The sequence below is a fragment of the Trifolium pratense genome, linkage group LG1 (assembly GCF_020283565.1).
Source record: "Trifolium pratense cultivar HEN17-A07 linkage group LG1, ARS_RC_1.1, whole genome shotgun sequence".
In the NCBI taxonomy this organism is placed as follows: Eukaryota; Viridiplantae; Streptophyta; class Magnoliopsida; order Fabales; family Fabaceae; genus Trifolium; species Trifolium pratense.
Genome location: NC_060059.1, coordinates 28137737 through 28156117, shown reverse-complemented (window position 1 = coordinate 28156117; position 18381 = coordinate 28137737). Strand labels below are relative to the sequence as shown.

Genomic DNA, 18381 nt, shown 5'->3' with positions numbered 1-18381 from the left:
GAGAGAAATAGGAAGTGATGTGGCATGATAGAGTGATTTAATTGGATGTATTGAATGACATGACTAAATGAAAAAAATTGATTGGTTTAAGTGAATTAGGTTTACATAAGCATTATGATAACTATCTAGGAATTATATATATAGATGTAGGCGTATTGATTTAAAAAAATTAAAAACTGATGTAGATGCATTGTTGCCTTAATCTTGATAGTTTTCTAAATCTTGGTACATTCTTTGAGACCTGCAACGGTATTCTTCGACGTAAGCTTTAAGAAATCTTCTTCATCGCTTATCTTTGACATGTCAAACATACTCCAAAAGATGGTCTGATTCTTTTCAATTGTCCTATTTCATACATAATGATATTAAAATATAAATTATAATATTATTAATTATTAATTGAAATTAAATGAAATATTTTATATTTAGAAAATTCACCTTTTCTTTTTTTTTGAAGATGCTAAAATAGCTCACCCAAATTGTCACTAGGGAGTATCAAACTTAATTGGCACTAAAGAGAATCGAACTTGAAACCTCAAGGAAGAACACACTCGCAGGTGGGTTAAAATTCTCCTTTTCTTCATCGGTCATTAGCTACATCAAAATTAGGATCGAAGAACAACTTTATCGCATAAATTATATTCTATATCGTTGCAGATTCTAAAAAAAAGGTATGAACATATCATGCTTTATTAGATTATTATATCAGCCTCCTTAACCGAAATAAATTTGAACAGATTATGTTCTGTTAGATTATATTATTCTTTTAAAAGATATTACAACTATTATCAAATTGCAATAAAATCATCTAACTTAGCGGAACAGATAATTAAAGGAAAAAGAAATATACTAGTACATGGGTACACAAAAAATTAAACATAAAATTTAAAATAAATGTACCGTGAAAAAAGAGAAAGATTTGTGTCGCTGCTGTGCACATCTTGAACGAATTAAATACGTTTGGTGCGCAGGATAGCATAGTGACAGGATAAGATATAAAACAGGATAAGGATAGGATAGGATAACAGCAGGATAACAGTTATACTCAGTTATCATATCCTGTGTTTGGTGCACACAGGATAACAAACATGATAACTATTATATTTTGTTTTTAATACATACTTGCTCATAATAATATGATAAGATATATAACATATTTAATTGACAAAATTACTCTTGTAAAACAATTGTTATTTTTTTAAAATTATTTTGTAATACTTTGAATTTTATAAATAAAAAATATAAATAAGTAATCAAATAACTTTATATAATTTAAAATAAAAATCATGAGAAAATAATCAAGTTTAATTTTTTATATGAATCATGATCAAATAAATAACTCAATAGTTATACATGTTAGATAAGCCAAATAAATATATGATATATCTCATACGTAAATAATAAAACTACTATTGCAAAAGAATTATATTTAATTTTTTATAAAATTTAAATTAATATCCCTATTTGTCAATTTTTTAATAATAATTTTACTTTAAAATATTGTAATTTTAGTAAAATTTTGATTTTTTAGAATATATAAATTACAAAATTACCCCTGTGAAAAAATCACATATATATTTAAAAATTAATTATTTAATTATTTATATTTTATTAATTTTATTTTATGTATTTTAAAATATATTTTATAAAATAAACCAGTAATTTTTTTTTCTTATCCTATCCTGCTGATAACCCAGCTCAAATTCAGGATAAGAATTATAACTAGAGAGACAGGATAGGATAAGCTTCAGGATTAACTTTTCATATCCTGCTGTATCACCAAACACTGGATTGCGGCAGGATATGATACAATTATCCTATTATGTCTTTTATCATGTGCACCAAACGGGCCCTAAAAATATATAAACTGAACGTCTATATATAGAGAGAGAAAAAAACCTAAGAAATCTAAGATATGTATGGAACAAATTTGGATTATTTATTTTGTTATCCTAATCCAAATAATATGTACCAATAAGTCATTCCAATCTTAATTATTAATTTTTCGAGTAAAAATAAATGTAAGGGTGATCCATCGTTTGTTTTTTTTTTAGTTATGCTAATCCTTTGCTTTTTAAATAGGCCCCCCCGCAAGTGGGCGGTGGGATTGGTCCCCTTGGATTAGTCGGTCCTAAGGCCGGATACCAAGTTTTCAAAAAAAAAAAAAAAATTTAAGTTACTTAGCTATGTATGATATATCGTTAAATTTAATTGTGATCCATCGTTTTTTTTTTTTTTTTTGAGTTATGCAAACTAACTATATTGTTTTTTTTTTATTTTATTTTTTTGTTATAATAGATTCATTGATAAAAAAAATCATAGATTCAATAAAAGATAAAAAAAAATTATTAAAAAAGAGAATACACGTAGACGCCACATAAGATTATAAAATGCCACATAAGATTTTAAAATGCCACATATAAATTTGTTCATTGAAAAGCAACGTGAGAATGACAAGTGTAATTTTTAGTTTGAGTAAGATAAATATATATAGTATAGATAGATAGATTGCAGCACGATTGGTATTTCTTGGCTTGATTAAAAAGTTTTGAGCTTTGTTTTATCTTTCAAATAGTCACAGTAACAATTGTTAGAAAGATAAGTTTGCGTGATAAAAAGGAAACAAATTGTTGAGAAAATAAAGGAGAATTAGTTTAATCTTTTGAAATATAAGTTTGTTCATAACAAACTTTGATCTTTTGTATGCTTTGCAAGTGATTAGCTGAATCCAAAAAAATAGTGAATTAGTTGATTGTTGTGGCTTATAAAAAGGAGAGACATCATCATAATTAAAGGAACAACAATTTAGAGAAAAACAGCAAGGAACATCTTGGAGGTCAAGAACTCAGTTTTCGCCGTTGAGTGTCATAATCACCTGCTATTCATGTATATTAATTCTCAAAACTCTTCTGTTATGATTGTTTTTATATTATTGTAATTCAATCTTATTAGTTGTTTAATGATTTTCACCTCTGATATTGCAGTTGCAGGGATCGAACACTATCTACTTGTTTAGTTCCTTCACTCTTTTGGATTCCTAGGGTTTCTCAACTTCACAATCACAATGGCTTCCCCTACTCATTTCGACGACTATGAATTTGATTTTGGAGGTGAAATTAGTGGAACGCGTCCAGGTATTAATAAGAGGTCATCTCCTGATTTTGACGATAATGATCGTTTAGGAAAGAAGGCGAAAACCAAAGCTGAAGTCGAAGTGGCTTCTGGCGTTACAACTGGAATGATTTTGTCTCTTCGTGGGAGTCTTCAAGACTGTAAGGATAGGCTTGCGTCGTGCCTGAATGAACTTGAGGCTGCACAAACCGAGATTAAAAAATGGCGCTCTTCATTTCAAAATGAACCATTCATACCTGCTGGGATCACACCAGTACCCAAATTGGTGATTAACTATCTTCAAGCACTGAAATCATCGGAAGAGGCCTTAGGAGACCGGCTTGAAAAGGCAAAGAAAAAGGAAGCTGCATTCATTGTGACATTTGGTAAACGCGAGAAAGAGATAGCAGAGCTGAAGTCTGCTGTACGGGACCTCAAAGCTCAACTCAAGCCAGCATCAATGCAGGCAAGGAGGTTCTTACTAGATCCGGCAGTTCATGAAGAGTTCACACGGTTAAAGAATTTAGTTGCGGAAAAGGAGAAAAGAGTAAAGGAGTTGCAAGATAACATTGCTGCTATAAACTTTACTGCCCAAAGCAAGATGGGGAAGTTGCTAATGGCTAAATGTAGAACTCTGCAAGAGGAAAATGAAGAATTTGGGCATCAAGCTTCTGAGGGCAAGATGCATGAATTAGCAATGAAACTTTCATTGCAGAAGGACCAGAATTCCGAGCTCAGAAATCAATTTCAAGGGTTGCAGAAGCATATGGATGGATTGACCAATGATGTGGAAAGATCCAATGAAATGGTTTTGATGTTGCAAGATAAAATAAATCAGAAGGATCAGGAGATCCAAAGACTGAAAAATGAGTTGCAAAAGAAAAGATCCATCGAGAATTGCAGCATCTAATGCCAGAAGAACTACAGAACTACAGAGGACATCGAGAATTGCGGGTATGATTATCTTAGTACCCACCCCGCCCGATACCGCATAATATATTTATTTTATTTTATTTTATTTATATTATTATATCATAATATATGTAAATCAATTTAAAACAATACAACTCTACTAAACTATTACATATTTTTAATAAAAATATTTATTTATAACATAATATAAAAAATAATATAAAAATAATGTGAATATTTAATATAAATATGAACTTTAACATAAAGTTAGTAATAATTTTGTTTATAATTTTCATTAGTCAATATTAAAATCTTTGAAATTTTTTTAATTCTATTAAAATTATATGATATTTTATAGTTGATCAATTTATTTTTAGTAAAAATGCGGGTAACGGGTACGGGTATGGGTACCTAGGTACCCATAGGATATGAGGACGAGGATAAAAGTTGTTATCCACCGGGTATGGGGATGTATACGAATATTTTTTCAATCCGCGATGTGGAGATGTGTACTATAGTACCCTACCCATACCCTATCCATTGTCATCCTTACTTGAAATAATTATCCAAATTGCCTATGTTTTTCTTTTGACCAATCCAAATTCCCAAAAATGGTAAAAGACTTTATTTCTTCATATATTTCCATTTTCCTTCCTTGATGACTTCACACCAAACTTAAGGAGTGATTTGATTAGTCTTGTTTAATTTTTTTGTTTTCAATTTATTTAGCCTTCCCCTCCTCTTCCTTGAAACTTGGAAGTTGATACTGTCACCCCTTCCATATATATATGAGTATAATGACAAAATTATTGTCTCTTTCTCTCATTATTATTACTCATTATTTTTTTAAGAAGCAAAATTAGTCATTATTACTCATTATTATTAGTATGAGAATTTCTTCAAAAGGTTTTTCCCTCTATTTTCACCATTACCATTACTAGTATTTCGCCAAAATGTTTGCTTCCAATTTATTCGAGGAGTTACATAAGAGTAACGCGTGAGAAGTTAAATGAATCGGGTTAAATAATTATAAATTACTTTACCAAGAAAAAAAAAAATTTATTTTCCTTAAAAAAATTAATAATTAATTTATTACAATGTCTTAGGTAGGAATTTTTTTTTTTTTTTTCTTTCACCACCAGTTTAATCTGGTTCGGGTGTCAGTTCTGTCATCAAGTGGTTTCAGCTTCTTTCCGACCGCGATTGCGGGGATCAAACCATGGTCCTCCTTACCAAGTTCAGTGTCAATCACCACTTAACCAACTAACTATTGGTTAGTTTATATTGTTGTTTAGTTGTAAATAATAATCTTCTTTTCAAAATTTATGGGATGGTGAATTCTCTAATCTAAATTGAATTTTTTCATACGGTTCAACTTCAAGTTAGGAATGAATGTCTGACCACCTATAAGAAGTTAAATACCCTTAGGATAGATAGAGAAGTCGAGTTCAATTATTAGTGAAACAATTTTTTATTAGACTTTCATAATCTCGCGGCTGTACTAATATTTTTATATTCGAAAATAAAATGAATATTTTTCATTATTTTTTATAGTTGTAACGTGGATAAAAAATTGTGTAGTTCGGTGAGGGACAAAAAATCTTGTTTTTGTCATGTCCATTGCGACTTAATTTGCTCAGTCTCATAATCAATTTCAAATCAAATAGATCACTTAATTTTAACATATCAAACACATAGCGTGAATATCTTTATCCAAGTTCAAATCTCCGACCTCACTATTATCTGTATAAATTTTATTTGATTTGAAATTTTATTTGATTTAAATTAATTTTTCACATGTTTTTTTTAAAGTAACTAGTTTAAAGATCCGTGCATTCACACGTGTCCATCGACTTTTATTCGATATTCAAGTTTATCATTATCTTAATGTAGAAAATTTATTTATAATAAAATATGATTAAATATAAGTGAAACTATTGTGTTATTTTTTGTAAAACTTATTTATCCAATTTTTTAGAATTATAATGGTCCCGTATATATTTTCTTTATCGAAAACTATAAGTTTGATTAGGAATACCTAAGATAATTTAGTAAATTTGATAGTAATTAACTTTATTTTATTATTATTAATAGTTAGTAGTAAACTTGATAGTAATATTTTTTATTTTATTTTATTTTTTATGAAAAATATTGTTTTGATAAAAAATATTGTTTGTGTTTTTTTTAATATAGTTATTGTTTATGTTTCTATTTCTAGATTCCTATTTTTATGTATTCAACTTATTTTTTTATATCTTTTCGATAATTTATTTTTATTGACTAAACTCTCTATAATCCTTTTATTGTGTTTTTCTTCCTATTTTTATGCATAAATTCCTATATAATATTTTTTCTGTATTCATCTTATTCTTTCTATATTTTTTGTATTTATCTTATGTTGTTTCTATATTTTTTTTTAGTAAAATTCCAATAAAGGATATAAAACTTGCAACGTGGTTAAAAGTACTGAGGATAAATTAGTAACTTTGATAGTAATCGATTTTAATATATTAATTAGTAATAGATTTTTCACATGTTTAAATATATATATATATATGGATTTTGATAACGTACACCCACTTGTTTTTTAGAAGGTGTGTATTAGCAAGTCATAACTAAAAAGTGGTAACATACACCTTGAGGTGCATGTTGCTAAAACACTCCTTCTAAAAAATAAGTGGGTGTACGTTAGCAACTCCTATAAGCATTTGCTAGAATACACCCACTAATTTTTTAGAAGGTGTGTTTTAGCAACTACTAACTAAAAAGTGATTAAATACACCCTAAGGTGTACGTTGCTAATGCACACCTTCATAAAAATGGGTGGGTGTGTTATAGCAAATCCATATATATATAGGGTATAGGGTATAGGGGAGAGATCAAATTACACCGGTGTAACATTTGAGTAATGTTACACCGCTCAATAACGCTTTAACCAATACAAATTTTACAAAATCCACCGTTGGATTGAAAGTTTATATCGTATAGATCATCCATGTTAAGTTTTATTAAAATCTAAAATCGTTTGATATGTTTTTGAGATATGTCAAGATTAACGGTATTCAATAAAAATACACAAACCATTAATCTTCATCGGTCTCAATAATATATCAAACGATTTTAGATTTTTGTAAAATTTAACATGGATGATCTATACGATATAAGCTTTCAATCCAACGGTAGATTTTGTAAAATTTGTATTGGTTAAAGTGTTATTAAGCGGTGTAACATTACTCAAATGTTACACCGGTGTAATTTGATCCCTCCCCATATATATATATATATATATATATATATTTAAGGAATATTTAATATTTAAATATATTATTAGAAATTAAAGATCGTGATTTTCTATATATAAAAAAAAGATCATGATTGTTTTAAATATTGATTTGATTTGATTGAAATATTTTTTAAAAAGACTCCGTAAAAAACTGACCTTTTATTTTCCATTATATAAACCGCCTCTCCCACTCTCTCCAACAGACTCCCCCACAAACTTAGTCCTTTTTTCTCGGCAAATTTAGTTTTAGTTTTTCTTTCTTTTTTATTTGTATCATAGTCAAGGGTTTTCTCTGTCTCACAGCTTCATCACACTCAAACAAGGTTTGTCTTTTCCTCTTCTTCTCACTAAGTTATGCATACTTTTTGTTTTTGAACACATTTTTACAACTCTTTCATGAAAAAGTTTTGTTCTTTCTTCAATAATGCTCGTGCTATGTACTATGTAATTGTTTTTGTTTCAACATTTTTGTAAAAGTTTTAGTTTTTATGATTCTCTATATGCTAATGTTTAACCCCTTTTCTTGTTTCACCACAATGAATGATGAATCTTTGGTTTTTATCGATTTTTATCCCTTTATATAATAAAATTCTATGAAGCATGAACACTGCTCGGATTAGTAGGGTTTTGGTGTCAGACACTCGTTGTTGTCCGACATCAACACAACACCAACACTTATGATTACACAATTTATATTTTTTGTTTAATTATTATTGGTGTCGATTGCCATGTCTATGTCTGGTGTCCATGATTGATAGATAAAAAAATTGAAACTTTTTTGGTTCAACACTTTAATGTACCTTGGATATATGTAGTAGTATAAGTATTGATGATAAATATTCTATTTTTTTTTTGTACAGATCTTGAGTTATTTTTTATTTATTGAAGATGGGGTCAAAATATTGTGGCAGAAAGCGTGAAGAAAGGTCACATACTTTACCACACATTCCTTGTCAGGACCTTTCATCTTCTTCTGACAAACGCAAAAGGGTGCAAGAAGCATTGAAAACTTTTAGGGACGAATTTGATAAACGCTATTGTCAATACAAGTCAAATCAACTAGATTACTGCTTGAAAACAAAAGTTTTAAAAGAAACTGCAGTGTCTATGCAAAAGCAATATCAATGTGAAAACACTAAAAAGAGATTAGGGCATGTTGATGGAATTAATGTTGGTGACTTGTTTCAATACAGGGCTGAACTTGTTGTCATTGGTCTTCATCACGAATTCGAAAAAGGAATTGATTATTTGGGTAAAAGTGAGAGTTCTTTGGCTACCAGCATTGTTGCAACTCATAAGTATTCTAATGTTATGAAAGACGGTTGTTTGATTTATGAAGGTCAAGGGACTAACCCTAGAGTACGGAAACCTCTAGCGCATCATGATCAGAAATTGGAAACCGGAAATCTTGCTTTGTGGAATAGTATGAATGCTAAGAGACCTGTTAGGGTTATACTGAAGATTTCCGGAAAATTAAAATATGATGGGTTGTATTCGGTTGACAAAATGACTCAAGAAAGGGGAGAATTTGGAAAACTTGTGTTCAAGTTTGTACTTAACAAACTTCCGGACCAACTCGCCTCTGTTTCCCTTTCCCCTAAAGATGATATGGAAACAGAAACCTTCCAGAAGAGACCCAAGTCTAGAGATCATGCTGTCCCTAAGGATATTGTTAAAATTAATGATGTTTCGGAGGGGAAAGAAAAGTTTCCTATTCGGGTGAAGACACCGACAAGTGGTGTGGAGCTATTTAAACCTTTTAATTACCTAGTCACGATGACATCTTGCATCAACCGAGTGAGTCAATGTGGTATTCAATTCGAACTGGAAATCTTCAAAACGGAATCAAAGGGGTGGGGTGTTCGAACGCCGTCTTTCATTCCATCTGGAAGCTTTGTGTGCGAGCTCGTTGGAGAATTTGCTCATCACAACAACAAAAATGCAGAATCAATTCTACATGATGCTAACTTTATATTTAATTTAGGTAATGTTTTTGTTGATGTTTAATATCTAATATCTTGTTTAATTAGATTTTTTTTAGCTTCATTTAATTGTTGGAATATGCATTTTGCAGGTTTTGGGAAGGGCTTCATTGATGCAACTAAACATGGAAACATTGGAAGATTTATAAATCATAGTTGTTCTCCTAACCTATGTGTGAAAGATGTTATGTATGATCACAATGATAAGAGTGTACCCCACAAAATGTTGTTTGCTGAGCAGGACATACCCGCAGATAGAGAGCTAAGTTATAATTACAATTGCTTCAAGAGAAATTTCAAGGTTGAGAGTAATGATTGCTACTGTCGTTCACCAAAATGCCATGGACAAATTTACATTTGAAGGTATGATTTTGAATTGTTTAAATATTAAGTGCTTCTTTTTAGTATTGTGATATTTTGGCTTGGGACAACATTGCATCATCGTAAAATTAAACACATTGACTTTTTTTGTGTTAATCCTTCGGTTCCTAGGGGAAGGGGTCCCTAGTAACCCGAAGTTTTTTTGCGAAGTAAATATAATAAAGGCTTAACTACATATTTGATCCCGTACGTTTATTTTAGGTTTTAATTTGGTCCCTTACGTTTAAAACGTATCAATTTGGTCCCTTATGTTTATTTTAGGTTTCAAATTTGTCCTTTCCGTTAGTTTTGTCACTAACACCGTTTAAACAGTACACGTGTCAGTGTGTCCAAGTGCCATGTGTCTGTCCACATATGCAAATTGGCTGCCACATGTGACAAAATTGACGGAAAGGACTAACTTGAAACCTAAAATAAACGTAAGGGACCGAATTGATACTTTTTAAACGTAAGAGACCAAATTGAAGCCTAAAATAAACGTAAGAGACCAAATGTGTAGTTAAGCCTATAATAAATGAGGATATATTGACTTTAGAAATAACTATGAGATGAATTATTGTGCTTAATACTCCCTCTGATCTTATAAGAAACATTTTGAAAAAATTACAGACTAAAAAAACACATTGTAAATAGTTATTTTCATTTAATACTCCTATAAATTTAAACTTATTTCATGTATACCCTTATTTATTCTTAATTCAAACTTATTTTTAAAGTGTTTCTACCGGAGGGAGTAATTCAATCCTAACAATGAACTTTACTAATCCAACTTACGGATGCAAATTTCATTTGTAATTGGGGATCCCCGCGGGGATTGCCCCGTTTGGATCCCATTTGTGGATGGGATGAGATTTTATCCCTCGTCCTGCGGAGACTCTATCCCCGAAAATTATTTTTAATCATATATTCACACATCTTATATTCACACAATTTGCGTATGCATTTGTTTATACACGATGTTTATTACTATTTACTTACAATAATATTTTAATTTTTTATTTGTTTTATAATTAAACTTTACTAATTTTTTTTTTAAAAATTGATGGATCTCCGCGGGAGTCATCATATATTCACACAATTTGCATATGCATTTGTTTATATACGATGTTTATTACTATCACATGCCTTACAATAATATTTTAATTTTTTATTTGTTTTATAATTAAACTTTATTAATTTTTTTTACAACTAGTTTGATTGAAAATAATAAAAATTTGATATTTTTTTTAAAGTTGATGGATCTGGGGATGAGTATGGAGGAAAAATAATCCCAAAGAGGGGAATGAGGACGGGGATGAGTAACACTTTAAATGGTAGGGCAAGGTGTGGTAAAGTATCTTCCACTTAATCCTCGCCCCGTCGACATCCCTAATCAAATTATTCATAATTGATAATGATTACTTTTGACAAAAAATTCGTGGATAACTGGGAAACTATCTTATAGTTGTTGGACTAATAGTGTGTAGCTTATAAACTTGCTTATAATGGGTAATTGTAATGTTTAGTAAAATTAACGATTGAAACGAGTTATAAATATCAAATGATATAAAAAGATATGCTTAATGAATATTTAAGTTTTTAAAATAAGATGAGTATAGTAAAATTGAGAGAATAAATGATAAGCTAAAACTTTTAATCTATAAGTTAATTGAATATGTTTGGAAATGCTGGATTTTAATATTATAAGTTATAAGTTGTAAACTATAATTTTAAAATTTGACATTTCCAAACAAATCCAATATATTAATGATGATGCACAATTTTACATAGATACGAAGTAGGTTGTCGGCAGACGTTTGCCTTTATAGTGGTTGATGGTGTTTTGAGTAAGTGGTGATCATAGTGGTAGTTGATGGTGTCAAAGTGGTAATATATAGTGGTCGAAGTGGTGATTGGAGAGGTAGTCGGTGATGTTCGTATTGTTGATTGTAGATGGATGAAGTGGTGATTGGTAGCAATCAAAATGGTGGTTACAATGGTTGATGTGGTGGTTGGAGTGATGATCGTGGGTGAATGAAGTGGTGGCTGACAGTGGTCTAAAAGGCTATCGATTGTTGTAGCAGTGGTAGTCAATGGTTGTTAGATCGGTGATTAAGAGGTGTGGATGTAGCATTTATTGGTGGTGTGGTTTCAAAGTGGTAATATATAGTGGTCGGAGAAGTGATTGGAGAGGTAGTAGTTGGAGTGGTGGTAATGGTGGTTACAGTGGTTATTGTGGTGGTTGAAGCGATGAATCTGGGTGAATGAAGTGGTGCCTGACAGTGCTCTAAAAGGCTATCGATTGTTGTAGGAGTGGTAGTCAATGGTTGTTAGATTGGTTATTAAGAGGTGTGGATGCATCATTTATTGGCGGTGTTCAAAGTGGTGTCATAATGGTTGTCAGTGGTCAGATCAGTTATTACTGGTGAATAGAGTGGTGATTGGAGGTGGTTAAAGTGGTGGTTGGAGTGGTGTTTGATTGTGGTTAGAGTGTTGGTTGAAGTAGTTGTCGGTCGTCAGCACTATTGGTGGTGATATATTGACATGTTGTGCTAAATCAAAAATAGAAATTATAAAACCTATTTTTATAGGTGATTGTAGTTGGAATGTTGGTAGTGATTTGTGGTAGTCGGAATGGTGGTTGGGGTGGTCTAAAAGGTGGTTGGTTGTTGTATGAGTTGTAGTCGATTGTTGTTAGATTGGTGATTAGAGGTGGATGAAGCGTTTACTGGTGGTGTTCAGAGTGGTGTCATAATGGTAGTCTGTTGTAACAACATAATGGTAGTCGGTTGTAACAACCCAACTTTAGTTAATAATGATAGCATTAATTAGAAACTCAATTTAATTGGTATCAAAGCTTGTTGATTTAAACCGTGCCGTGAGTCATTAATATTAAATATTTAGTAGTGTGATCGGTTTTGAGTCTGAACTGCTTACTTTGAAATCATCATGTATTGAGTGTGTACAACTCAGTATATTGTGGTAGGCAAAATATTAAGTAGTAAGAGCGCAATAGAAACCGAATTCAAAAGGGGTATGAGCAAAGATCCTTGAAATTAGAAGCTAGAACTACAGTAGTCGATGCCATCAGAGTAAGTAGTATAACACCAACAAGTAGTGATGAGGAATTTAAAATAGTATGTGGCTTAGTACCGGTAGTACGTAAGAGGTACGTCAGTAGATGCACGAACTTGACATGTTCAGTTGAGGGTAGCGTGCGTAAACAATTAGGGGGCTGGGAAATAGGAAACCCTAATATCAGGATCAAGAGCAGCTTTAATCGAAATTAAGTAGTATGTAAGAGGTATGTCAGTAGATGCACGAACTTGCTTGACTCATTCAGTCGAGGGTAGGTAAACAATTAGGGGATTGGGAAATAGGAAACCCTAGTATCTGGAGAAGCTTTAACAGAAATTAAGCTGAGACTAAATAACTACATGCGAACATGAAGAAATGGGATTCACTCATCCTGTTAGAGGAGAATTTATAAGTTTTGTAGGAAGAGATAAGGCAGAGTATGGATACAAGTATACTCATATGTTGGTGATAAATTGAGATGTTCCTTGAAGAGTATAAATATGGTTCTAGTAAAGAGTCAGAAGAGGACGATTTGTCTGAGCTTATGTCAAAGAAAGAAAAAAGTAAGAATAAAAGATGAACGCGGACTTAAGAGCCGTAAGTTGTTTTGGGCATGTGTTGAATGTGGGAGGCCATGTCTAGCGCGGATGACAGAAGTGTTGAATAAAGTGGTGCTTGATTGTGGTGGTTGAAGTAGTGGTCATTGTAATAGCCTGTACTCCAACTTAGGTGGTCCCACAGAAGGAAAAAACTCTACCAGAGAGAGCTTATGTCAAAGAAAGAAAAAAGTAAGAATAAAAGATAAACGTGGACTTGGGAGTCGTAAGTTGTTTTGGCCATGTTGAATGTAAGAGGCCATGTCTAGCGCGGATGACAAGGGTGTTATATTGGTGGTCAGATTGGTGATCACACGTGAATAAAGTGGTGCTTGATTGTGGTGGTTGAAATAGTGGTCGTTGTAACATGTACCCCATCTTAGGCGGTTCCACGAAAGACAAAAACTCTACCATAGAGAGGTACTAGAGGGGGTAGAGAAGATCGTGAGGTGACAGTGTCGGGATTGCTTAAGATGGGAACCCAAGCCGTTATGGTCATCACCATTGGTGAATTACAAAACCAAATTATTATTATTTTTTAATCAAAACCCATCTATTAAACAAAATTATTAATACGATGATGTTAGTAAATATGTTGTAGAGTTTTTTGGTAATAGCAATAATGTGAATAATTTTGTTATTTGTACAAGTATGGATGCGCGCGCGCACACACACACAGATATATATATATATATATATATATATATATATATATATATATATATATATATATATATATATATATATATATATATATTTTGTTTACAATGACTAGGGATCGAACTCCTGACCTATAGCGTACTGTTCATACTCATCACCAATAGACCTAACCTAATAACTTTAATATATTTTTTTTAAATAAGCACATATTACTAATATTATGTCTTTATTATATCTTGACATTTACGTTTTCATCTTTTCGGTGCATAGGTATGCTGGGAGTAGGGACGGAGCCATGTATATGCCTGTGTGGGCTGGTGCCCCACTTTAATTATAATTTGCTACTACTAGTACTAGCATGTAATATGTATATGTGCATGTCACATGTGATGCATAGATTTTTAATTTTTTTTGTTTTTACTACCAGTTTAATTTGGTTCGGGATTCAGTTCTGATATTAAGAAGTTTCAGCTTCCTTCGATTGCAGTTGCGATGGATTGAACCGCGACCCTCCCTACCAAGTTCAATGTCAATCACCACTGAACCAACTAACGATTGATAGATTTAATTAACTATTACCACAACAACAAATGTATTTGTGTACAATTTAATAGTATCTAAGTTGATAGTTTGGCACATTTTTTTTATATTTTAAATATTGGTCTTGCTAACAAGTGTCTCTTGTTAAGAAACTAAAAAAGAAAATAGAAGAGATTTTGCTTGTTCAAAAAAAATAGAAGAGATTTTTCTCTTGAAAAGAACAATTTTTTTACTTTTAAGGTGTTTAGAATACACAATTTCTTAAATGATTTTTATATATTTATATTTAGCTTCTTAATAAATATATTTATGGCACTTATTAGCATTTGCCTTTAAATAATAACAAAAATAAATTCTGGTGGAGTAATTATTTATCAGATTTTAGTTACATCGCAATCGAACACTATATTACAAGTTCAGATATGCTCCATTACCTTATCCTCTAGTTCCTTCCGGTACCTTGCCCAGATAGTAACACTTGGATAAAAACTAATCAACGGTCCAGATTAAAAATTGAAAAAAGTTTTAACAACATCATGTAATTTGTCTTCTTCCTTTCCTTTGCTCTTCCTCTTCCTCCAGAGTACAATGCTTCATTTTCCTCTCATCACCGTTTGGCCATCGTCGCCCACTCTAGCAATCCCTACGCCGCTCACCATCGTCCTAGTGACGACATCATTCCTCTGTGTTCATTCCAGCGCCGAGCATATTTTCACGTTGCAGATCTTCCAACCAAGAACAAAATCTAATGAAAAAAAAATGAAACACCTCTTCCGAAAAACAGATAGATCTTAAAACATTATAATCTTAAAATTATAGAAACAAATTATAGAAACTTAAGTTGCAAAATCTTAAAATTACATTTTCCCCATTTTCTAATTCCTGTCTCAAATCGATTGCAACACCACCAAACAATAATTTTAATCAATCAATCTTCAATTACAATCTTAAGTTTCAATCAAACAATCTTCAAACTGAAAAAAATGGGGAGATGGCGGCACAAAGAAGATACCACGACGGCAAGCGGTGGCGGATATGAAAATAGCGGTGAACGGCACTGTAACAAACATAGGGAAAAACAATTTGGGGGAGAAAATTTGTTGTTCAAAAATTTGGGGGAGAAAATTGCAAATCTAAAAAAATTGCAGAGCTTTTGGCATGGTAGATTTGAGAGAAAAAGAAGATCAATAATATAAACACGGTGGCGGCGGAGTTTTGCCATGGTGGTGGCCGTCGAGTGTCGACGGTGACACTGCAAAATTACAAACAGAGAAGAGGAAACGTACAGAAAATAAGAGGAGTAGAGTAACCATAAAATGTTGAACCTATTGAAGTTTAATCTCACCCATTAAATTTTTTAATTGTCACGTGTCATTCATCCATAAAGGAACTGGAGCAAACTGGAGGATAAGGTAATAGAGCATATCTGAACTCCTATATTACCGTGACTCCTTCTCCCGTGAATTAGAAGATTAATTTAAAAAAAATTCTTGTTAATATATTTTTGAAACACTTATTTAATTTTGATAATGTTTGGAATAATAAAACTACAAAAAACTATTTATGATACATATCAGTATATATACATTGAAAATGATATGTTATATTTTTACTTAAATATTGCCCCCACTTCTCAAAGTTTCTGGCTCCGTCACTGACTGGGAGTGGGCGCTAACTACGAATTTGGATTCATAAAAAAGACCAACAATTAAAGAGGATATGATGCTGCTTTAATCTTGCTTAAAAGAATTATGTTTTTTTTTTTTGTTTTGACAAATTATGCTTATTTAATCTCTAATTGTTGTAGTAATATTTTGAATGGGGATACTTTTAATAGCAGCGATAATTATGCATTAGAATAGCAGACTATAATTATGCATTAGGACCAACAAAGACCTAGGTTTTATTTTTGGCAGAATCTGTACCTCTTTTATAAGAGGATTATAAATTCCTTAGGCATTTAAGGTTTAGTTTTTTTTTATAAGCAAATAATGAATTATAAGGAGTATAAGGTGTACTCAACCCTTACAATTCGGTGAACCTCCATTATATAGTATGGAGACAGGCTAATGGATCAATACACCAATCAGAGAACTTATAACAAGAATTGTTCCCTATACGACCTATAAACCAAAACCACGTAATAAAAATTATCTGATCCACTATGACAGACATATTAGCAACAACTCCTCTAAACATTGTGTTGTTTCGATCACGCCATAAACTTCACGTGGTAGCTAACCAAATTAGATGACGGCCTTTAGCATATTTATTATTCTTCACCAAAGCCCCGAAACTGTTGAAGTGACTCCAAACCTCCTCAAAATGAATATAAATCACTTTCATCCACGTAAAAATATTCTTCCACGCACGTAGTGAGAAAGAGCAATTAAAAAACAAATGATTAATGTCTTCCTTTTCTCTATAACAAAAAGCGCAACATCATTCACGATGATTAACAATAATCTCTTTCCTTGCCAAAGCCATAGGGGTCGGTAATCTTTCTAATAATAACCTCCATCCAAAAATATTTACTTTTGATGGAACATCATTCACCCATAACTGATTCAAAGCATGCACAACATTCACATCTACTATAGTTGATTCAACACTATTTAGAACGAATTTATATGCCGAATTCACAGAAAAATTACCACTATGATCCGGTATCCATCTCATGCTATCCATTTTGTCCTGCTTAGGACTAACATCGGCCAACAAATATAATAACTCTGCTGCTTCTTCTGACTCGGTGGAAGACAATGTTTCAGCCCAACAAACATTCCAAAACCATTTTCCATTATGTTCAAAACATGTGTCTGCTATAAAACAATTTGGCATAGAAGTTTTAATATATAAAGTTGGATATAAATCCCTCAAACAATCAGGTCCATACCACTTGTCTTTCCAAAATCGAATTGCATTCCCTTGTCCCAGCACGTTCCTTATATTTGATCGGAACCAGTCGCCATTGTCTTCTCTCCCTATCTTCAATAAATCACGCCACCAAATTGATTGTCCTCTACCTTCACAAACCACCTGATCCAAGAAATTTGAATACAAAGAACCATATCTATAAGCAAGCAACTTGGACCAAACAGAATTTAGTTCACAAATCCCTCTCAATTTCCATTTGTTAAGTAAGGCTTGATTAAATAAATTAAGATTCTTGATGCCCAACCCTCCTTTTTCTTCAGGGAGACATATAGTATCCCAACTCACCCAACAAATCTTCATGTTCTCCGAACTCCCTCCCCACAAAAATTTCCTTTGGATATTTACCAATTCTTCAGAAAAAATAAAGTGGTAAACTCGATAACACCGAATTTATGAGGGTGACTCTTCCACCGATTGATAGATTACGGCTATTCCAACTATTAAGTAGATTTCTCATAGATTCCACAATAGGATTCCAAGTTATCTTTCTCCTTGGGTTGGCTCAAACTGGAATTCCTAAAAAACGGAATGGAATAGAATCCACTTCATAGAGAAGGAAAAAAGATGCAACTTCTAAAAAAGAATCATCAAGATTGATACCGTACAATTTGCTTTTTAAAAAATTGACTTTCAGACCTGACACTAACTCAAAGCTGCGCAACACAGTTTTTAAAGTCCATAGGTTGTCTCAATTACCCTCTCCTATCATAATAGTATCATCCGCAAATTGCAATGTATAAAATTGAAGTACATCACTTACCTTGTAACTGTGGAAACTACCGATATCCATTGCTTTCTGCATCAAACACGTGAGTCCTTCAGCTGCTATTAAGAAAAGGAAAGGGGATAGCGGATCACCATGCCTCAATCCTTTACCAACCGAGAAATCTTCTGTAGGACTCCCGTTAACTAAAACTGACAT

At 32.0% G+C, this 18381-nt stretch overlaps 3 protein-coding genes across 3 annotated transcripts; 2 read left to right on the top strand and 1 right to left on the bottom strand.

Moving 5' to 3' along the window:
• Positions 1 to 3064: 3064 nt before the first annotated feature.
• Positions 3065 to 4021, top strand: LOC123891637 (FKBP12-interacting protein of 37 kDa-like). Its single transcript, XM_045941555.1, has one exon. It carries the CDS (start codon positions 3065 to 3067, stop codon positions 4019 to 4021), a length of 957 nt encoding a protein of 318 aa, XP_045797511.1.
• Positions 4022 to 7518: 3497 nt separating this feature from the next.
• On the top strand, positions 7519 to 9649 carry LOC123891631 (histone-lysine N-methyltransferase, H3 lysine-9 specific SUVH5-like). Its single transcript, XM_045941548.1, has 3 exons — positions 7519 to 7629; positions 8167 to 9290; positions 9381 to 9649. Exons 2-3 carry the CDS (start codon positions 8195 to 8197, stop codon positions 9647 to 9649), a joined length of 1365 nt encoding a protein of 454 aa, XP_045797504.1. The 5' UTR covers positions 7519 to 7629; positions 8167 to 8194.
• A 7315-nt stretch (positions 9650 to 16964) lies between these two features.
• On the bottom strand, positions 16965 to 18381 carry LOC123891624. The gene is made up of 2 exons (XM_045941536.1): positions 18220 to 18381; positions 16965 to 17561 (listed from the first exon to the last, which is right to left on the bottom strand). The coding sequence occupies exons 1-2, from the start codon at positions 18379 to 18381 to the stop codon at positions 16965 to 16967; spliced, it is 759 nt and encodes a 252-aa protein (XP_045797492.1).